The sequence below is a fragment of the Mchenga conophoros genome, linkage group LG22 (assembly GCF_057382185.1).
Source record: "Mchenga conophoros isolate Kocher_MC1m ecotype Shallow Benthic linkage group LG22, M_conophoros_male_GT1.1, whole genome shotgun sequence".
Classification (NCBI taxonomy): Eukaryota; Metazoa; Chordata; class Actinopteri; order Cichliformes; family Cichlidae; genus Mchenga; species Mchenga conophoros.
The window spans coordinates 10,352,380-10,373,895 of record NC_140546.1 but is presented as its reverse complement, the minus strand read 5'-3'; the positions used below and the strand labels follow the sequence as shown (position 1 = coordinate 10,373,895).

General features: G+C 38.7%; 1 protein-coding gene across 6 annotated transcripts in view; it reads left to right on the top strand.

Annotated features, from left to right (window-relative positions):
• Positions 1 to 21,516, top strand: part of atp9b (ATPase phospholipid transporting 9B) — a 59,201-nt gene that overhangs the window by 12,257 nt on the left and 25,428 nt on the right. For all 6 annotated transcript variants that reach the window (XM_085263552.1, XM_085263547.1, XM_085263548.1 and 3 more), the window contains 14 exons: positions 1,097 to 1,210; positions 1,469 to 1,577; positions 2,166 to 2,224; positions 3,150 to 3,201; positions 4,481 to 4,575; positions 6,194 to 6,274; positions 8,045 to 8,120; positions 9,440 to 9,516; positions 12,286 to 12,446; positions 13,007 to 13,149; positions 14,831 to 14,943; positions 16,690 to 16,941; positions 20,353 to 20,514; positions 20,720 to 20,812. In XM_085263552.1, coding sequence (XP_085119678.1) covers positions 1,097 to 1,210; positions 1,469 to 1,577; positions 2,166 to 2,224; positions 3,150 to 3,201; positions 4,481 to 4,575; positions 6,194 to 6,274; positions 8,045 to 8,120; positions 9,440 to 9,516; positions 12,286 to 12,446; positions 13,007 to 13,149; positions 14,831 to 14,943; positions 16,690 to 16,941; positions 20,353 to 20,514; positions 20,720 to 20,812 — 1,587 coding nt within the window. The remainder of the gene's footprint in view (positions 1 to 1,096; positions 1,211 to 1,468; positions 1,578 to 2,165; positions 2,225 to 3,149; positions 3,202 to 4,480; positions 4,576 to 6,193; positions 6,275 to 8,044; positions 8,121 to 9,439; positions 9,517 to 12,285; positions 12,447 to 13,006; positions 13,150 to 14,830; positions 14,944 to 16,689; positions 16,942 to 20,352; positions 20,515 to 20,719; positions 20,813 to 21,516) is intronic.

Here is a 21,516-nt window from a genome sequence, read left to right as displayed (position 1 = left end):
TGCTTCAAATGAACTGTCTTGCTTTGGTAACTGAATTCGCATTTCGTGCCCTGATCTTTGCTCTTAACGCAGCAGTTTTTCCTTTTATCGAGTCCATGCTCCCAGTCTTTATAGTGTCTACAGTACAAATTCATCCTTTCAGTTGAAATCAGTCATTTATTTTCACTGATTAACAGACTGTAATGCACAGGAGCTTTCACTGGATCTCATTGTTAACTATTCTGTCATTAAGTTAAGGGTTTACTCTGTAGGGAACAATAGAGATCCATCAGAGTTACTTATTAAAAAGCAAATGGTTCCTTGATTAAGAGGGCTGCCTTCAGCCCAGGCCATTAAATGTCAACTGTCTATTAGAGACGTAGATATTCTCGTCGACGGTGAACAAAACGGCTGTTTTTCTCCCTCCACTTTGAATTATTAAATACACACGAATTGAGTTAGCAGTATGCATTTTCCCCTAAAGGTCAGGAGGTTCATTAACTGTAGAGCGTCGTGCATTGATCCCATTGTCTCTGATAATCTGTGACTAGACACTGGACTCTCATTATTGCAAACATTATTCAAAATTTGACCTTAGATGACTAGAATACTGCGATCTCCCTGGTGATAGATGGCACATTAGCAAAGAAGCTTGAGCCGCTCACAAGAGCTACTTTGGTATGTGTAATATAAGAGCGTCTCTGGTGATTTCCACCTGAAATGGTATCTGATTGAGTCAACCTCATGTTGATTTATCAACACAATGCGCCTGTTTTCCTCCTTCATTTGAAGCTTTGGTCACGCAGTGCAGGATTATTCTTGAAAGTTTTAGGCACTGACATCGTACCTAGTTGCCCTTACATTTGAAATCTGCACCCTGCGTGCCATTTGAAACAGACGTTCTCAAAGTGTCAGAGTTTCCATTAGGTTAATGTAAAGTTAACAGCATTAACATGTATCTTGTTCCCTCTTGGAACGTGTACAGTAACCCATCCCGTCTGGTTTGTTTCTGCTGCTGCATCCTCTTTTATCTTGTCTGCAGCTGTCGTCATCTTTGACTCACCTTGCTGACATGTTCACTCACCTCGCTGAATCTTTGTCTTCTGTCCCCTCTCAGGTTCTCTACCAGCAGTTCAAGTTCTTCCTCAATCTTTATTTTCTAGTGGTGGCCTGCTCGCAGTTTGTGCCATCACTGAAAATCGGATACTTGTACACATATTGGGCACCTCTGGTAAATGTTTTTATGTATTTATTTTTGATCTATCAAGTTGTTTGCAACTAAATTAAATGTACAGTGAAGCCAAATTAGTCGTACTATTGGAATTCAGCAAGAGAATAAACCCATATTTTTCCACTTTTTACTATTGCAACAGTTTTAAGTGAGAACCTGCTCCAATTTGTTAATGTTAAGCAAATGCCAGTGTAGTTTAAATGAATGGATTTTATTATTGATAAAACTCCGTTTTTAAAGCACTCCTTTGTCGATCAGGGTTTTGTGCTAGCTGTCACAATGGTGCGGGAGGCTGTGGACGAAGTGAGACGTTATCAGCGAGACAAAGAGATGAACTCTCAACTCTACAGCAAACTGACAGTGAGAGGTTAGTGAGACAACTGAAAGAGACCTATTCACCTTCCACCTTATTCGTCTAGCTGTTTGCTGACATTATGAAGACTCTTATTCCAATGATTGAGGCTCCATGCAATTAAAAGATGGCTTTACACTTGCAACAGAAGTCATTCTTCTCACTGTAATTGCATTGAGTCTTTTTTTTTTTCCTTCAAATTTATAAACACCTAAGATCTGTGCCTTGTGTTGATTGTAGCACTTCACAGCCACCGTGTACATATGTACATGTTTGCATGTAATCACAGTGAAAGAGGAAGGTTCTCAGCGGATATTGGGGTGGTTTAATTGAGAGTGACCTTCTATGTCATTGTTTTTGTCTGACTCTGACCAGAGATGAAAACAAAAGGGTATTACGTTATCAAGCTGGAGATAATCAATTAGAAGGTGAGAAGGGGGGAAAAAAGAGCAATAGCAAAAAGTGGGCTGTGGTTTTAAGAGTCGGCATCATTTCCATGGGCCAAAAATCAATATCTGCATTTTATTTCATGACATAATTTAGTTTGAAGGTATTTCAGAATACAAGTCTAGAGTCTTTCACAATTTCTGTGCTTTTCCTTAGGTAAAATTCAAGTGAAAAGTTCAGACATACAAGTTGGAGACCTGATCATCGTGGAGAAGGTAAATCTCTCCTGTCTTTACCTCTAGATGCCTCTGCACGGAAGGATTCAGTTAGGTGTATTTGCTTGATAGGTGCTGATTTGACTCATTTTTTTAAGCTATTTAAAATATATAAAATAGGAATTTGATAGTTTAGCCGACATTTTTGGAATTTATTTTCATATACGATGAAAAGATGTTTGTTTAAAAGTAAAAGCAACCACAAAAAAGGTTCTAAATCCTTCAAAACATTAGCTTGAGCTTATTTTATAAGCATTTGCATATTTGCTTACAGGCAGATATTATAAAACAGATTAATGGATTTGATTTAAACAGTACGGTGGGAAATGTGTTTTATTTTTTTGAAACTTAATATACATTCTCAATTCTAAAAATTTAATTAAAAATGATCAATTTGTGATGTTTGGTTCTAGGTCAATTCCAGCTCCAAATTTTTATTCTTGGACTCTTAATATTTTTTTTCCTTCTCTTCCTTTAATGCCACCCTGTCTTTCTAGACCACTTTCATCTGATTGGCTGCTATTCCCAAACAAATTGGTTTGTTTACTAGGAGTTGGTTTCTGTGCTCAAAACCCCAGAGCTGTGCACCTGAAATAACTGTCTGAGGGAAATCCTCTCTCACTGACATCAAACACAGCCAAGAGTATAAAAAAAAAACTGTCTAAAACAGAGTGTTTAGGGTGAAACTTGTGCTTTTGGGTCCTTTCCTATACACCACTGTTACAGTGATATATGTGAAGTAAAATGGTGAAAAGCACACTAAGTCCATTTTAAAATTTTCATTGCTGTGCATTAGATTCACGTAAAGTGAAGTTCACGTCAGGGTATTGACCATATTTAATTATTCAGGACGATTTGGAGGGGATAGTGCTCAATGACACACCACCTTTAACATTTTCCTCCTTTCTTCTTCTTCTTTTCCTAGAACCAAAGGATTCCTGCAGATATGATTTTCCTGAGGACATCTGAAAAAACTGGTGAGCAGATGAACTCCGGGTCTGTTTTATTTTTTTATTTTTATTTTTTTAATCAGCCATTGTAAAGCAGGACAAAATATGCTGGAGACGCAAGTAGATCAGCATTACCTGTACACACCTGTAACGGTATGTTTTCCAAAAAAATAACACAAAGAATGCTTACAGTTGAACTTTTGTGTTCTCTGTGGCAGTTCAGCCAGCTGAGTCAAGTGTATTTAGGTGAGAAATGTGACTTTTCCCTACACTTCTAGTCCTTTGACAAGTCACCCTGTGATTCATATGATTTGTTTGGGTGACTGACGATGCAAATTCTAATTAATCAATGAACTGCATCAGATCCTGGCTCTTTTCTGAGTGGCATCATTTCCATCAATCTTTGATATGTCAATAAGCTTGGCAGGAAGTTGTTGATGTCTTTGTCTCTAACTCACACGCCCACACACATCCACATAAAATAACATATTTCTCTTTCGCACACAGGCTCGTATATTTTGTCTTTCACATACTCATATACACCCTCACATCCCAGTGGTGTCACGTGAGAAGCTGACCTGCCATTACTGCAGAGGGAAAGCATGAATCATCCCACTTGTGTTAATGTTTTCCATGATACTTAACCCTCCAGGGATGGTTTATAGTTGCCCTTTTACCCTCTCTGTCAGATAGTTGCTCTCATCCATCAGTTTCATATGTAATATTGCCTCAGATCAATACAGGTCACCACTGCTCAATTTTTATCAGGCTTTGCGGTGTTCACAGCAACCACAGAGGCTTTCTGTTGTGCTACAGGTTCTGTATTAATGCTCAAGTTATTAGATTAAGACAATTTCTATGTGCTGCGAATATGTTTACGTTCTTTAGCACATGGTAATGTGGAAGCATGCTTTTCAAGCATGTTTTTTGGTTCAACAAAGCAGTCTCATGGTTTTGGCCTTTAATTGTTTAATCCACAGGATATACTTTTTAAACTTTGGTCACTGTCAGGTTTCTAAAAATGCAAATGTTAAAAAAGTCTATTGCTAATAAGTAATAACATTATAATGTGTGTTAAAACATGCAAAATGCCACAGAAAAATTGTCATTTTCAGAAGAAAAGCTTTTTGGATTAAATGTGAGTTATAATCTATTTGTCTTATATGGGAAAGTCAATTAACACAACAAACCAGTAAGCATGGCTACATGAATAAGTATCTGTACCCCACTTTCAGTGTGAAAGAGCAATGCAAAGTATGCAATCACAACAACTGTGCAGTCTTTGAGAGCTTTTGTGTTTTTCCAGGTTCGTGTTTTATCAGAACAGATCAGCTGGATGGAGAAACAGACTGGAAACTGAAAGTTGCTGTTGGCTGCACACAACGACTGCCAGCAGTAGGGGTATGGATACGTTAGTGAATCTCTGGTAACAAACTGTCTGTGAATGAGTGTTGAGTTATCACTAACAGCGCTGCTCATCGAATGTCTGTGCTGTGATGGAAACCTAATCACTGATGACAGACGGCAGGAACAGTCTGAACCTGACAGCAGCTTCCTTTAACTGGAGATGATACCCAACACTTCAGATTTGAGTTTTTGTTTTTTTGTTGCCACTTAATGCAATCAGATAATTAAAGTTTCAGCAAGTCATTTGATGATTGAGCCACGGCTTCTGTATTGGGTTTCAAGGCACCCGAAGATGGCACAAGCTGTCTTTAGTTGAGCCAGTTTTCGCGTTGTTAACACGCCTCGCTTTTATACTTCATTAAAAGATTGTTCATTTGCCAGAGAATATTAGGAGCTAAAGTAAATTGGTTTGATGCGCTTTCACAACAAGAAGGGTTGCTGACTGAATAGTTGAGGTCCTAACTAATCAAGTATGTCCCCCCATCTTACGTAGAAACTTTTATAATATAAGCACTAAATTATCATCATGTCTACACCCACTGAGAAGGTATAATAGTTTATATGTTCACAACTCCAGTAAAACATCTGCTAATTATGCTGTTGTTTCTATATTTAAACTAATGACTTTCATCAGGGTCATGTATTGTTCCTCCATCACCATCCACACTTGCTGTCTCTAAATCATCGCTGCACCAACTCTGTGCTTTTGTCTCTAAAATGCTGGAGCAACATAACTCTCCATTGGGGGTTCAGTAAAATAATCTTCCCTGCTCCTCTTTAACCGCTCTGCCCATGTTCTCGATAGGAGAACACTATCTGAGCACAGCTGAGGCCTGCCTAACTGCTGCCGAGGCTCCACGCGCTGCATTCCTGCCTGAATAATTTAATATTTACAATCAATTTTTGTTCCACTAAGAGGGGGGAAGGCTGCTATTGGGTGCTTGACAGGCCTTAGGCTGCAGTCTTATTTGTCAGGGTGACTGAGAGAACAGATGATTGAATGGTCGTGATTCAGTGGTGATTGTTGTGACTTCCTGAGGTTGTTTCCTTCTTTTGTTAAGAAGCCAGATCCTACATTTATGGAAGTGCTGTTATCTTAGTACTCCCTTCATTGACTCTGTTGATTCTCTGTTTGTTTTACTAAATCTTGCCAAAGAAACAAAAGATCATACTAAAGGTTTTGCTCGTGTAGCAAGATCGGTCTTATTTATTTGAGCAACTGTGCTAAAGTTATTATTACACAACACGCTTTATAGTACATCACATATATATTAACTAAGACTTAAGTTCCAGCAATATGTTATTTTAAACAATATTTGCTGCAATATCCAATTATTCTGCTCTAATAGGAATTAGTGAGGCTTTTATTTTCAAATTTAAAGTATATTTTTCTAACATATTTTCACTTCCAAATAAGGTGTTTAGTTTGAGTGCAACAGACTGTAAAATACTGAAATGCTAACACAGTTTTTACTCTCCCTTGAAAACAGCTGGTCTCTTTTCCATTTGTAGTTTTCAGAAGAATTGCTCACTCATATAACCTAGTTAAATGAGGCTGTGTCTCATTTTCAAACTAATTAAATGGCACCTCTGTCGTGTCTTCTTGTCTCAGGATCTCTTCTCTATCAGCGCCTACGTCTACGCCCAGAAGCCTCAGCTGGACATCCACAGTTTCGAGGGGAATTTCACAAGGGTACAGTAGCTCGTTGACATATTTATAACCTGTAAAACAAATCTCAAAGAAATGCAGATTTTTCTATAGAACGTGGATTGACATAGAAGATGTGTATCACCGCAATGTGTTGACAAGTGACAACAATAGGGGCTTGTGTGTCCATCTGGGCCTGTTGTTATCTCCAGCAGGCATGCCTCTTACATCACAGGCAGGTTCTTGCAGCTCCAGCTCTATCCATCCTGTCTTGCTTGTTGCTCAGTGATTTTTTTTTTTTCCTTTTTTTTTTTTTTTTTTTTTTTTATTAATAGCAGATTAGCGCAGCCCCCACAGAGAGGAGAGCTCCAGTACAAAGGGGGGCTTTGTGGTCCGTCTTCACTCTTGGCCACACACCAGGCTTAGTGAGCGAGCACTTCCTGCGCTCATTCATCCTCCACGGCCTTCCTTTGCATAGCGTGTGCTTTTAGTCTGAGCAGGATGGGAAAAAAATGGGTTCCCACAGATCCGCAGCAAATGAACTTACCTATTTATGAGAGTTTCTTTCTTTTTTCTTTTTTTTTCCTGAGACGGATATAGTGGCTTTGTTTCTGTGGTCTTCATTGAGACCCTCTGCAGTTATGAACACCGTACTGTGATGCCAATGTCAGAGCGGTCAAGCATTCTGCAAACTGCCATTTATTTTTCATGCACCTCTTCCCATGTTTGAGTGGATTGACAGGATGTGGTTGCTTAGGTATCATAATTATCATATCGGGCAGGCAATTTGAGCCGAAACTGGAGCCTTGACTCTGCACTCCTGACTCAAGCCATTTTCAGCATTTGTCTTTATTTAAGAGAGAAGGGTGAAACGGGGAGGGTGAAACAAGAGGCTCTCAAGGGGCTTATTTATCACTAAAATCTCATCTACTTGAACACTCTATACTGTTTTTTTTAAAAGGAGCCTCTATCGCCATGCCAAATCTAGTGAAAGTATAGGTAAGAGGACTACTGTATTGCTATAGTCGGCACAACTGTGCAGGGTGCTTGAGAAAATTAATGGCACAGCAGAGCTCAGCCATCCTGGTCAAGCTATGCACCGTCTGAGCTGGGGTCTCTTAACCATTTCTGTTCTGTCCAAACAAACTTTTCAGCTTTTTCCTTTTAATTATTGTCAAATCTATCAATCAATTGGGAAATGTAGTTTTTTCATTGCAATTTTATTAAATAATGGTTATCAGATAGTACACACTTTTATGTAATAAAGCTAAGATCATTATTGTTATTAAAAAATAAAGTGGTGATCTTAGAGCCTCTTGCACAAAACAAAATAAAGATTTCAATTATTAGAAATCAGATTAATGTTTTTTACAGTTTGTAAAAGTTGAAATAAAATTTGTCTTCATTATTTTATTTTTGGTGAGAATAAAATGTTTAACTGCAGTAAATTGTCTTTTACTATTAAAGTCACTGGAGTGAAATTCATCTGTGGTGCTACTTTTGTGTTTGTTTGCCTGAGGGCCACACTGAGAAATACTAATTAGAAGGTGGCTAATTGCAGAAATAAATTCACTGCGTCGAGGTATTTCTTTGAAGCTCGAAGCTTCTTTGGTTGAAGTTTTCCATGTCTTAGGATTCTTGTTTGCTTTGTTTTTTCTCACACACAACAAAGTGTCACAAAAAGGAAGAAACAAAAAGCATATTAAGTTTGTACTAGTAATATGTAGAATTTAATTTGTATCTAAATATAATTTCATTTCAAACCACCAGTTAAGTTATTTAAAGTCCTAATTATGCCAATTTGTTTATTTGCAGGAAGACACGGACCCACAGATCCATGAGAGTCTCAGCATTGAAAACACTCTTTGGGCCAGCACCGTAGTTGCATCTGGTAAGTAAATGAAAGCTATTGTAGCCTTTTCATTTTTTTAAATTGAAGTGAATCACAAATATATTGCTTGTCTGGATGTTTTTTTTAAAAACCTCCAGTTTAATTTCACCTTCTTACACTTTTTATTATTGCTAAACATCAACCTAAAGATGTGAATGCATGTCTGTGTAAATGTTTTCAGAAAAATGCACTGACTCATATTTCATTTTTCTTATTTTATGCATTTTCTAAATTTGTTGCTCACACTTCCTGAGTGCAGTGCTCAAGTTTTGCAAAGAGAATTCATGGGTTTAAACCTTGAGCAATCGGTTTGATTTAATAGATATTTGCTTAATAAAACCCACGATGGAGGTGGTCCTCCTTCAGTTCAGCCAAGCCATTCTGGCAGAAATGGTTGTGTCAGTTGAGAGTGTTTGTGACGCTCCCAGTGATGGCCACAGCATTGATCTGTGGTGTTGCTCTCCCCTCTGGCCTGACCTTGACCAGAAGAGCAAACACACACAGTGGCACAGAAAGCCTGACTTAGACTCGTTACATCATCTCTGCTTAGAAATGTCATTGTCCCTCACAAGACTCTTCCTGACAGACACCTCTCTCCTCTACAGTAGCGTTCAGGGCGTTTGATCTGGCCCAGATCACTGTGTATTCACACGGTTACGGGCCTCAGTCCAGCTGTGACAGGAGAATTAGTTGCTCGCATATTCAGATTGAAGCCCCTCTGCATGCTGAGCCACACAGACCATTTGTCACACCGCTCAATATTTCTGGAGTTAGAAGTCAACAGGAGCAATTCATCACCTTTCTCCTCTGATCCTGTGGCTGCTGGTCTCTGTTGTGCCTGCACTTTACTTTCCTTGTTTTGTTTTTTTTATCCATTTGTAACTTTCTTGCCATTTTTATAGTTTGGGGATTTCAGAGCCTGTATTTAGGTTTATTAGTGTCTTTGCTCTGCCATTAGGCTCATTTAATATTAATGACTCATTAATCCTTTTTAATAAGGCCACTGTAATGAATTAGCAAATAAAGATGGCAGCGTATTGATCAGCTTTTATGAGCTTCCATAGGGTGGCTGAAGGCCCCGAGTGTCTAAGCGTATTAAACTCCTGTCTGTTGGCTTGAGTGGCAATGAGACAAAACTGCCTCAGCTCAGCCTTATTGTGTTTCCTCTCATGCAGTTCGTCTTACTTGACCAAGATGAGTGTGTGCATGCATATTTGTGTGTGTTGTGTGCGTGTTTGTGTGTCCGTGTGCGTGTGAGATGGTGGGGGTGAGGTTCAGTTAATGAGCAGCATTACTTTCCTTGTCTCTATCTTTGGCAGGCACGGTGATAGGGGTGGTGATCTACACAGGCAAAGAGACCAGAAGCGTACTGAACACGTCCTATGCCAAGAACAAGGTGAATGCTTTTTTTTGTTTTTTGTAGCTTTGAATCTAAGGTTTTTTTTCTAGTTTCCTATACAAATAATGTCAAGTGGTATACTAGAAATATAATTATAAATATTTAAACTGTTACAATTAACGCTTAATTGTTAAAAATGTCTGAAATTTGCTTAAGATCCTCCTGTTTCCCCCATTTGATTTAGTTACCTCACTAAAATGAAGACAAACGGCAGAAGAAACAATCATAATTTTTTACACTGGATCTAGTTTTGTTTTAAGTGCTTCTGTATTGTATCAAATAATGATTTATTTTGGCTGTTTTTAAAGTCACATTGCTGATGTCAGCAGAATTTTGGACAAAATAAAATGTTCTTGTAAGCATATCCTCTATAGGTTTTAAACCAGCTTGCAAGGTATAACTCAGAAACATGGAGTCCCCTTGTGGTGTTTCCATCATAAACGTTTAAAAGCTCTAGTGGATAAATCACCTCAAACAAAGTATCTTCTATCCCAAATTCTCCTCATGCCATCTCGTTCCCTCTCACCTCTGATCACTAATCAATCACTACGACAAGGTGGTTTTTTAACCTTGACTTTCTAGATAAAGTTGGGCCTGTCAGCGCGAAAGGTCAGTACCATTTGCTAATTAACCAAAAGGGAAATTAACTAACTGAGGATTTAAATGACATTTTCAACACCAAGTTAATCTCATAGAATCCCCATTGAGCGTTTTGTCTCCGGATTGAAGTGAATAATTTTATGCTAAATATACGATTTTACCTGGAAGATGTTTTGGCTAGATAGACAGAGGTCATCTGATAGAGGCAGCAATAAACAAGATCTCAGAGGTTTTTTTTTTTTTTTTTTTTTTTTGTCACTTCCAGCTGTCACCTACTAAAGCTCTCCGTGGCATAACATAACCCCGTCCTGCTGCAGCACCATTTTGACACCAGTGTCTTTTATTTAGAACGCTGATGTGGCCGGTCGAACAGCCGGCCAGTGTTTTGTGTAAGCCCGACAGCTGAGAGGAATTCAATATTTCAAGGAGATGATGTCAGAAGTGCCAATATGGAGACTGGAGATTGGGGGAGAAAGTCGATACAGTGCGGCTAAAGTCACAAGAACGTTTTGGTCTCATATAATCTGTTGTGACACCGACCAGGACGATGCCCGCGCTTGATCAATCTGACAGGACGTCAGGCGTAGATTCACCCTTTGTTGCAGTATAGTTACAAACTCCTGAGTAAAGAGGGAGAACATTGTCATTTGACAAGAGGCCACTTCTCAATAAGGATTCTTTGAAGTTTATATCCAAGTTCCAATACTCAGCTCTCCTCGTGTGTTTCTCAGGGCGAGTTGCTCTGGAAAAATAGAAACCTAAACTTGTTTACTAATTTCTCAAAGATCAATTTTATTTTTCTTGACTTTCTTCTTGGCCAGATTTCTAAGCTTTAACCGTTCACTAAGACTGAAGCTCTGATATTCTTTGGGTTTAATTTCATGAATATTCATGTCCCACGTCTGCAGTCCGTCATCAGATTTCACACACATGCTAAAATACAAGCCACACAGGCAGATCGAATCATTCCTTTCAGTTTTAATGGCTTGGAGATGAATGGAGTAAAATATGCACTTTTATTCATTGATAGCATCTTTAGGTTGAGGTAATTGAGTCCTTTTTCCCCCCTTGACTGAATGAATAATGACTTCATCTGATCCCCGGCAAGGCTTGGAAAATTTAGACTAGCCATTGTTCAAGCAGAAGGCGATCCTTTGCTTTTCAGGCGTGCACTGTTCTCTCTGTCTTAATTTTTCTTCATTTTAATCCACCCAAACCCGCTATTTTTCTCAATAGCTCAACCATGAACCATGTAGTGAGGCACTGGGGTGGGGAGATGCCCACCCGCTCACTCGGACCCCTTCCCCTTTCCCCACTCTGCTACTGGGAGTTTAACACCAACTGATAAATCAGTCACACTGGTCTCCCAGCTCTCCCAGTCCTCAGGGGAATGGTTTTGGTGGGGGTTTAGGCAGTGGAGGAATTTTGCTGCTTTTTATATATGCCTGCCCCCTCCCCTCCTTTTCAGAGCAGTTCCTTTATTTGAGAGAGGAGAGATGTTATGTTCTGCTGTTTTTGTAAGCGTGGTGCGTCAGATGAAAGCCCTCTGTGTACAGGGCTTTGCTGCGAGCACTGCCAGAAAGGGGAAGGGCGCTTCTTTATTTGACATCTTTTTCCCACATGCTTCATTGGCTGGGAGATACACTCGAAAAATAAAAGACAATTCTGACCCCCTTTTTTGTCTGTTTTTCTTGAGAGCCATCTCAATATGGGAACTTTCTCTGTTTTTGAGGCCTTTTGACCTTCTATTTGTTGCACTGAAAGACAATACTTCAGCATGTCAATAATGCAATTTGAAGTTTAGCACAAAGTGGCAGCACCAATAAACTTACTTATGCTGTATACACAGTTTGCATGTTAAAATCCTGCAGCTGAGAGTTTGATTGGCTTTGTTTTTGCCCATGTGTCGCATATTGTAAGGTTTTGGTAGCAGATGGGAAAGTAGCAAAGACCCTTTTCTTTTCTTTTTAAGTTGCCAGAAAAGGAATAAGATGTTTTATCTGGCTTTGTATTTCAAGTTAATTGAAAAAGTGTCCTACATTAGAGAAAAATTGCTAAAAACAAATGCCACACTTAATCAGATTTTACAGAAATTACTCTCTAATCGATGAAGCATGACAGCTATGTTGTAATCGGCCCATTTTGACGTCTATCTTTTCCCCAAAGGTTGGCCTGCTGGACCTGGAGCTGAACCGTCTCACCAAAGCCCTGTTCCTGGCCCAGGTGGTTCTCTCTGTGGTGATGGTTGCACTGCAAGGGTTTGTGGGTCCTTGGTTCCGCAATCTCTTCCGATTTGTTGTGCTTTTCTCCTACATCATCCCCATCAGGTACAGTCTCAAATACAAACCTCAGAAGTCGATCCTCCCACACTGGCAGGTGTAAATGTTCTTACCAAAATAGATATAATGATGATATTATTTTTAATAATATTATTTTAGAAAAAATAATATTTTGAAGCTTGATCTTACAGTACATTCAAAACAGATTTCCTATCAAATCTTTGTGTTCAACGTTAAATAGATTTTTTTTATGTTGAATTTATTTTGCTTCAGTTGTTGAATTCAAAGTATTCTTTTTATTTCAGTTAAGGTTTACTAAAACCAGTGAACAGTGGACAAAAGGACAAGTTATTTAAGAAGAAAAAAGAATTAGCCAGTGTTTTCTTATTTCTTAGTTTATGTAGCCTTACTGTGACTGGTGAGACAAAGATACTCTTAAAACTCTTAATCTGTTTTCCCCCTTTTTTCTTTTTCTTTCTCTTTTCTTTTCTTTTTTTTTTTTTTTTTGTAGCCATTTTTTCTTTTTATTTGGTCTTTAATACAGTTTTGTTGTTTTACTGGTGGTGGGTTACAGTCATTTTATTTAATTTCGTTTTTTTTTTGTTTAGTTTGCGTGTAAACTTGGACATGGGAAAGTCGGCCTACGGTTGGATGATAATGAAAGATGAAAACATCCCCGGCACTGTTGTGAGGACCAGCACCATCCCCGAGGAACTGGGCCGGCTTGTCTATCTGCTGACAGACAAGACAGGTAGTGTTTAAGATTTTACTGACAATCCGAGTTTGACTGAAATTATTTGCTTCAAGAGGAGAAATGATTTGGATGCTGGTTTAGGCTGTGCATCTTCAAATGGGAGAGACTGTGGAAGCCTTATCATACCATCAAAGAAGGTGGAAGGTCTACACAAAGTGTGTGACACGTGTGTATTATAGCATTTATGGGTTTTTAATGTTAACATTTTTAAGGTGTCTAGATCCCTACTTGCAGATTAGAAAGTGATGTTACCTGATCAAAGCACATTAACCAAAAGGAAAAACAAAAAAAACTGAGAATGAGTCTTTAATGCAGCCACATTAATTTTTCCTTTATGAATTAAGCACATTTGATGATAACTGAAGTAGAAACATTTGACACTGTGGGCATGTGTGAGTTAAAACGGAGAACTGAGGAAAAATCCAGCGTTTTCAGGTGCTTCTCAGGAGTCCTCGAGTTTTCTTATTTCCCTATTGTGGCGTGTTTCACTAATAAACAAATGGCTGCTCTTTTCTAATTCTAGACGGTGTGTCAGAGTGATAAACTCCTGCTGGGGTCCTAATATGCTTCTTTGTCTTCCCCCACTGATCTAGGTAGGAATAGATTAGCTTTAGAGCCTATTTATCCAGGTTGGTAGTTAAAGTACATGGAAAAAAGAACAAACAATCAATCCATTAGAATTGGTTAACTCTGTGCCTCTAATGTTTTTGGAAGTTAGATGCCCTCTAATCAGCTTTACGCTCTATCAGCACACGTTCTGGCAACCAACATCCATTAAACAAGGCCATTGCCCCCATTTTCAAGGATTTTTCTTTTTTCTTTTGCTTTTAGTGTCTGAACATTCACTCAGTCTTTTTGTATGCAGTCTTGTCTGATAGTTAGAAAGGACACGCAGTCCATACTGGTAATGCGATTAGGTCAGTGAGAAGGCAAATGCACTACCCTGCAGGTCCCATGATATATTGGAAACGGTCTTATGAAGACGACTGGTGTGTGTGTGTGTGCTTTCAGAAAGGCTGAATTTCTCTTAATTTTGCTATTGTATACAGTTGTGTAATAAGAAACTCTGGATGATATAAGGTGGAGACATGGTTTATTTATATAGAGCACAAACCTAACATAAGGTTCTTAGAAGCATAGTCAAATAAACAGATTGTTTTCTGTGCTGTAGTCACAGACCTGCCTCTGGAGATCTAGGTGGTGATCCAAACTTTGCAGGATGGCTGGGAGCACAAGGTGTCAACCTTGAAGGGGATTGCTTGCACATTTAAAGCAAGGACGATTTTAGCTATTAATTTTGGGAAGCGATTAGAGCTTGGACAATAAATAAGGCATCTGATACTGTTGTAGCTTGATGGGTATCTGTGTATATGTAAGATGATACAAGAAGCTGGAGTTCAGAGATGCCAAATTAGGAGCTGCTCAATTTCTCTCAGGGAGGATTTCATCACAGTTGTGACCAGCAATAACAAAGACTGCGGATTTGTACCGAAAATGTTATTTATGTCTTGTCTTGTTAAAACACATGACATAATGATAGTAAACACAGTACTGATATTCTACACTTGCGATGGGTCTTAAACATTATCTTTTGAGAGTTTGTTGAATTGTGATTCAGGTGCTGTGGATGTTCTGTTTGTTTTATATGGTAATGTCTAAATAATCTTCTGAACTGCAGGCACTCTGACACAAAACGAAATGATATTCAAGCGACTCCACCTGGGAACAGTATCCTATGGCACAGACACCATGGATGAGATCCAAAGCCATATAGTCCAGTCATACGCACAGGTGAGCAACCTTAATGACGTGTGGTTGAGAAAACCCAGCTACTGTTAGTCTGTGTATGTCTTAAGCACCCGAGTTAAAGGCATCTGGACTTTTAAGCCTTTTGGATTAGAGGTAAAATCTCTTCATGAACCTAAAAAAGAAGTCTGGTTGCCTTCAGCTCACCTCCATGCTGATTTGTTTGTGTGCATTAATTGGTGTGAGTGTATTTGTGTATATGAAAATAACGTCCAATATTTTAATTCACTAAAAATAAAATCTATGTAAAAATTTTTAGCACTAATTTTTTTAGCATCCATATTATGAAAAAAGACTTTTTTTTTCTTTTTTTTTCTTTTGTAAATTTCTGAATAATGATTGTTTAGTGTGAGTGTTCGCTCAGTATTACTTTAAAACTATAACACATATGCCTAACGATAGACACTGGGTACACAATTTACTTGACTTTTGAAAATTTGTGCCCAGCATGGGCGCGTATCCAGTTAAAATTAATACTTTTTTTCCCTCAGTGTTTTCCCGCTTATTCCTGCCCCTCTCTGCGGATCAGTTTAATCAATTTTTATATTGAGCTAAGAATAAGTTTTCCAGGAAAGAAGCCCATATTGTCCATTCATCATGCGGCGTCCCTGAGAGACTCCCTGTACTGTAAGCAAGTGTTTCCTCACTGGGTGGCTCAGATCTGGCTGCAGTCTTGACAGAATGATATTGTTCGCTCTCAGCCAGCTCCAAACAGCTGGTCGAGGCTGAAACCATCTGCCCCGCACCCTTATGTCTAATCTCAGCTAATGAAAAATGACTAGTCTTTTTAGCGCAGGACAGCTGAAGCAGTGCTGATCAGCAGTGCCTCTCTCATTTGTGCTATACAATACTTTTTTCTGCACTGTACTGTCACAGTGATGTGTAAAATTTAAAGAGGATCATTTATAATATAGTCTAAAAAAACCCCCACCTAAAGGTCTTAATTTAATCACAACTTTTGCCTACAAGTATCTGTTGTACATTTAGAAGAAATCCTCCATTTATATCTGTGACACTGTGTTTATCTGGCTGAATGGCATAATAATCTCTGCCTGTAGATCTTTCAGTCCCTTTAGATAAAGTTTGTGTACTTACTGTACTCCTGTCAGCCCCTTTCTCTGCTCAGCAGGAGTCAAGTCTAATAATAAACCAAAGTCTAATGCTCAGTAGAGTGCAGTCCTCCTGTCAACTACAGCTGGCTCTGTGGACTGTTGTCATGCTCAGTAATCGCACACTTAAACTGATGGTTCTTGTCAAAAGAGATGAAAATGTAAAAGCCCTCAAACCAAATATAACAAGATAGAGACTATGCTGCAGTCCTCTCCTCGCTGTGTCATCTAGCTTGAACAGGTGTGTCAGATTGATAAGAACTAGCTGTTTCTTACTGTGTCTGCAGGGATAAATATATATAAATATACTCCAGATTCAGTTCTTTTAGGCACTGGATCTGGTACCTTGCAAACACATTTTTAGCCATAACTCATGAATTCACATGGATATTTCAATATTTCACAAAAATGTTTAAAAGGATAAAGTGATGACATTTTGTATACAACAGCTCAAAGGTTCATGTAACTGTGCAACACTATGCTGGCCATTGTTCCTTTACTCAGTGCCATAACACAGGAACAGCCGAGCCCAAATCTATAAAGTTCTTTTAAAAAACTAAATATTTAATACAAGTCTGGACAGAAACTGTTGTCAGCTGCAGACTGTTTGTTCTTACTTCAGGCAACTTCCCAGCCATCCAGTGGTAGTGCCACTGGTGCCACGCCATCGCGGAAGACCCAGGCATCAGGCCCAAAGGTTCGTAAGAGCGTTAGCAGCCGGATCCACGAGGCCGTGAAAGCCATCGCCCTGTGCCACAACGTCACACCGGTGTACGAGTCGCATGCCGGAGTAAACGGGGAGACTGAATTTGCAGAAGCCGACCAGGACTTCAGTGATGACAACCGCACGTATCAAGCCTCCAGCCCAGATGAGGTAGATATAAAGCACAGTGGTTATCCTGGTCGTCAAAGATTAGATTATAGCTCTATTTCCACCTCGTATTTAGCAAACTTATCTAATTTGGGTGGGTCACAGTTTTCCTCACTTGTCAAAAACAATATTTTATGACTACTTTGGGTTAACAGAGGTTAACTTGTTGTGATGCAGATTACATTTGGAGTTGGAAGCTGGCAGGGAACGTAAAATAGAAAGCTAATGAATTAAATCAGCACATTGTTAAGATTGAATAACTGTCTGAATTGAACACATTACAGTGCACTACATAAAATTATTTTCTTTACCTTTTAGAGTCCATTTTTTCTACAGTCACACAGATGTGTTTAAATAATCTGTGTGTGACAAATTGTCACAATACCGCCCTTGTCATGAGTGACGTTTCTGGGTGATTCCCAGCTCATTCAGAGTCTTTGGAAAAACCCATAATATATTTTAAAGTCAGCTTAAATCTTTATTTTAGCACCTTTTAATATTTTTGTAGGAGAAAACATGTATATACTAAACAAAAGGATGCGGAAAAGGGAGATTTTGCTTTTGAAACACTCATTGTAAAAATATTTCTAATCTCTTTCTGTGTCATTTATTAGCCATCCTAAATAATCCTGCTTAGTCATAATTATCATTTCACTGGCAGAAAGTCAAAGGTCATGAACTCTTTTTAGAGGTTAAGCTTTTTAATTGTCTATATTAGCTGCCTGAGAATTTACTGCTGTAACTGAAGGAAGAATGCAGCCCGGTCCCCACGAGGATCCTCAGTGTTTCCTTTCTCCATGTAACACGAGAGCTGGATTACATGGAGAACACATAAAACACAGAAGGAAAACGACAAAAAAAGTCAGGCTTTTGTTTTGTTTTGTTTTTTTTTAACAGTAGTTTAATGCAGATTGGAGGGGAGTTAATCTACCCTTAAAGGCCCACTGCAGCATTATTGGCATGTTTATCACCACTGACATGTGAAGGTTCGTAAAGCCTATGTGAGACTGGCAGTTTCTTTTTACCCCCTGCCACCTTTGGCAATCAAAATAAAGATAAAAGCGTATTAAAAGATAAATCTAATTTTTCTGTTTTACCTGCACTACCTCCCTCCAAGTTGATGGGTATATTTATTTATATCCCCTCTTTCTGCTCTGTCTCTCCTCCCTCTATTGTCTCACACTGCTTGGATTGATCAATATTTAATTTTCTCACTGGGAGGATGAGAGGTGTAGATCTGTGATTGTTGGTAGAACTCTCCCTTCCCCTTTCACTCTCTCCTTTGTTCTTTCTCTGTCTTTCATTTCCCTCTTCTTTTGAATCCTTCGTCTCATTGAATGCAGCATCCGATCTCAGCCGCTATACTTCTCTTAGTTTGTTTGGCCCGCTCATCATTTCGGATATCATAAGCAGTCATAAAGTGGAAGCTACTGGGATCAGAACAAAGGTCGTCCGACCTGTGGTCTGATTAGAAAAAAATATTTGAGTGTAGCCTTTAAATGTGTGTGGCTTTTTTTTTTCTTTCCTACATTTTGTCACCTTTCAGGAGCTCGTATTAAATTACACACTTGGTCTTTCTGGATTGAGAAGTTTGACAATTATTGTTCAGCTGTCATTAAGATCAGGAAAATTGTGTCACTTCATCTCCAATGCAAGAAAAGAAAAGCATTGCAGCAGCTGCTATTTCACATTTAATATTCTCCTTTATAAAAAATATTTCTTTGCTACTTCCTTTTTAATGGCATACATGCAAGGCACGTCAATTTGATAGTGCCTGATCCTTCCAAGTTTGCAAAATTCTGTTGAAAAGCCAAGAAAAAGAGAAATCTTTGTGAAATTCCCCCTAAGATTCATGTCATGGGAAACACCAGGTTGGATCCATTCAGTTCCTGCAGTTGAAAAGCAGCTGAGCTGGTGGTCACTGGCTATTAATATTTGACTTCTTAGACTCTGTCATAGTGTTGATAATTTTTATTTGGAGCTAAAATCAAAAGCTTTGTGAAGATAACTCTGTGTCAAAAAAAGGTGAGATACATTATGTAAACAATATGAACATGCTGGGACATTGCTTTTTAATTTAGCTTTGCAGATTCTCAGGTAAATCCACTTTCCAAAGTTACAAAAAAAAGAATTTAGGTTCAATTCATTCAGTTCTAAAATCACCAAACTGCAATGCTTCCTCGCTAATTAAATGGTGTCGATTACACCACAATGATAATCAAGTAAATATACTTTTCCTTCCCGTTAAGTTTGCATGTGTCCCTGTGTGCTTATCAATAACAGTTAAAAATGTGTACAAATAGCAGGACGGCTGTGAAGGTTTGTTAAACTGGTTATGCAAGAACTTTTACTCAAATGCAAAAAGAAGACGCAAACTAGACGATTTATAGTTTTGTATTTGGGATAAACAAGTTACCAACAGAAGTTTCTCATGAATCCAGATGCACAATTTCTGCTCTGTCTTGAGATACTCTTTCAAATCTAAAGTGTGTCAAATGATCCCAAAATAAATTGAGCTCTTCAGGGTGCACCCTTTTATGTTACCAGTGACATTACAGCAGAAAAAAGAATTTAACTGTTAAGAGTCCACTTGCCGCTATTGTGATTTACATGGCTGCTAAAACACAGTGAACACAGTTGAAATGATTGATCGTGTTGTTTAAGAACGTCTGCCATTGCAGTAAACTAGTCAGCAGCAGTCGTTTTTTTTAGTAATGTTGTAACACACGCAGTTTGAATCACATGCAATTTGTATCAAAGTTGACAAAGCTTTAAATAGTTTTTGTAGAGCTGATAAAGTAGATTAAAAGGACTCTGTTTAATGTCAGCACATGTTGTGTGTCAATTCATGTGTGTCCATGTGCAGCTATGTGAACACACACACAGGATAATGGCACACAGATGTGTGTTAAGTAAATATAGGCAGCCTTTTTACGGAGCTCAAAGGGGGAGCAGGAGAAATGATGGGGTATTAACAGGAAGTTCTAATTTGTAGGTCGGAGTATAATAACAACCTTTGAGTGAGCAAATTGAAAATGAACCCATTGAGGATTGAGTCGTGTGCAGCTGAACACTCACTCGGGGGCCGCAGTTCCTGCTGAGGGGAAAAAGAGGAAAGAGAAACAGAAAAACACTTATGTGGAGCTGAATGGGAAGAGCTCAGCAGCTCTGGAGATGCCGTAACACACTCTCATCCTTTAAGTGCATGTGAAAGTACATTTAATCAGCTTACATGTTGTCAACTTTCATCATTTTCTTTCCTACATAAAGTGATTTTCTCATTAACCTGTTAGTTTTAGTAAACATTCATCCTAAAATAAAGATTTTAAGTATTTTAATTTGATCCTCAAACATTGTGAACAAGTATATCTTGTCTGCTGTTTTATTAAAGTCAAAGCATCGAATCTTCCTCAGGTGGCGCTGGTGCGGTGGACAGAAAGCGTTGGTTTGACCCTGGTGAACAGAGACCTGACCTCCCTGCAGCTGAAGACTCCCTCTGGACAGATTCTCTCCTTTTACATCCTGCAGATCTTCCCCTTCACCTCTGAGAGCAAAAGGATGGGCATCATTGTTCGGGTGTGTATAATGATATCCTCCTTGTTGTGTGGTCTGAGTCATGCCTGTTTCTGTTATTCCTGCACATAATGAGGGCTAATTTTTAAGATCGGTTTGAACCTAATCTTGTAATTCTGTTTATTGTTGCTTCTGTTTAGCTTAGTTTCCACAGTAATGCCTTCAAATTTAGAAGAAACGTAGCTATTTTTATTTTCCAACTATTTAGGAGGAGTCAACAGGGGATATCACTTTCTACATGAAGGGTGCTGATGTTGCCATGGCGAGCATCGTCCAGTATAACGACTGGTTGGAAGAAGAGGTACAAATTTGAGTCATATTAAAGATTTTACTGGATACTTCCTGTAAATATAGTTTGGACAGAACTGGATCAAAGAAGCGCAAATTCCATTAAAGTTAGTCTTAACCAAATTTTGGTTCAGGATGAGAATCACAACAGTGAGTCGGTGACACTATTCCTGCACTCTTAAGTGTTCCATGTGTTTGCACACGGTTACTATAAGGCAGCACGCTTGGATTGGTGCAGTTTGTCAAATTAGTGCCTCAGCTAGTGCCAGATAAAGACTGTTACCTGATTGGTCTTTCTAAGATTCAGTTTCATTCTAAACACCATTAAAAAGGTCTTGAATATAACTTTGCTTATGCTGAAGGAACCTGGTTTAACTGACTCCCGGATAGGTCCCCGATTTGTAGATCTTTTAGATTGTCACTGCCCGAAATTCTCAATATCTCTGGCTCAGAATTGGAGTTGGGGCTGATGTAACCAGTTTTTCTTCTTGGCTACTTGTAATTACAGTCTATGTAAAATGATGGGCAGACAGCATAATTACAGGTTTTGGAGCAGGGACAAGAAACATCGTGCTCTAATCAGTCTGTGCGCATCCTCAAAACATTTTTGTGTGAACTGTTGACGCATGCTGTTCTCACATAACATAATAGTTAAGGGATTGTGGAGCTTTAAATATAAAAGATTTTAAATACAGTTGTTGAACTCAAACTAAATAA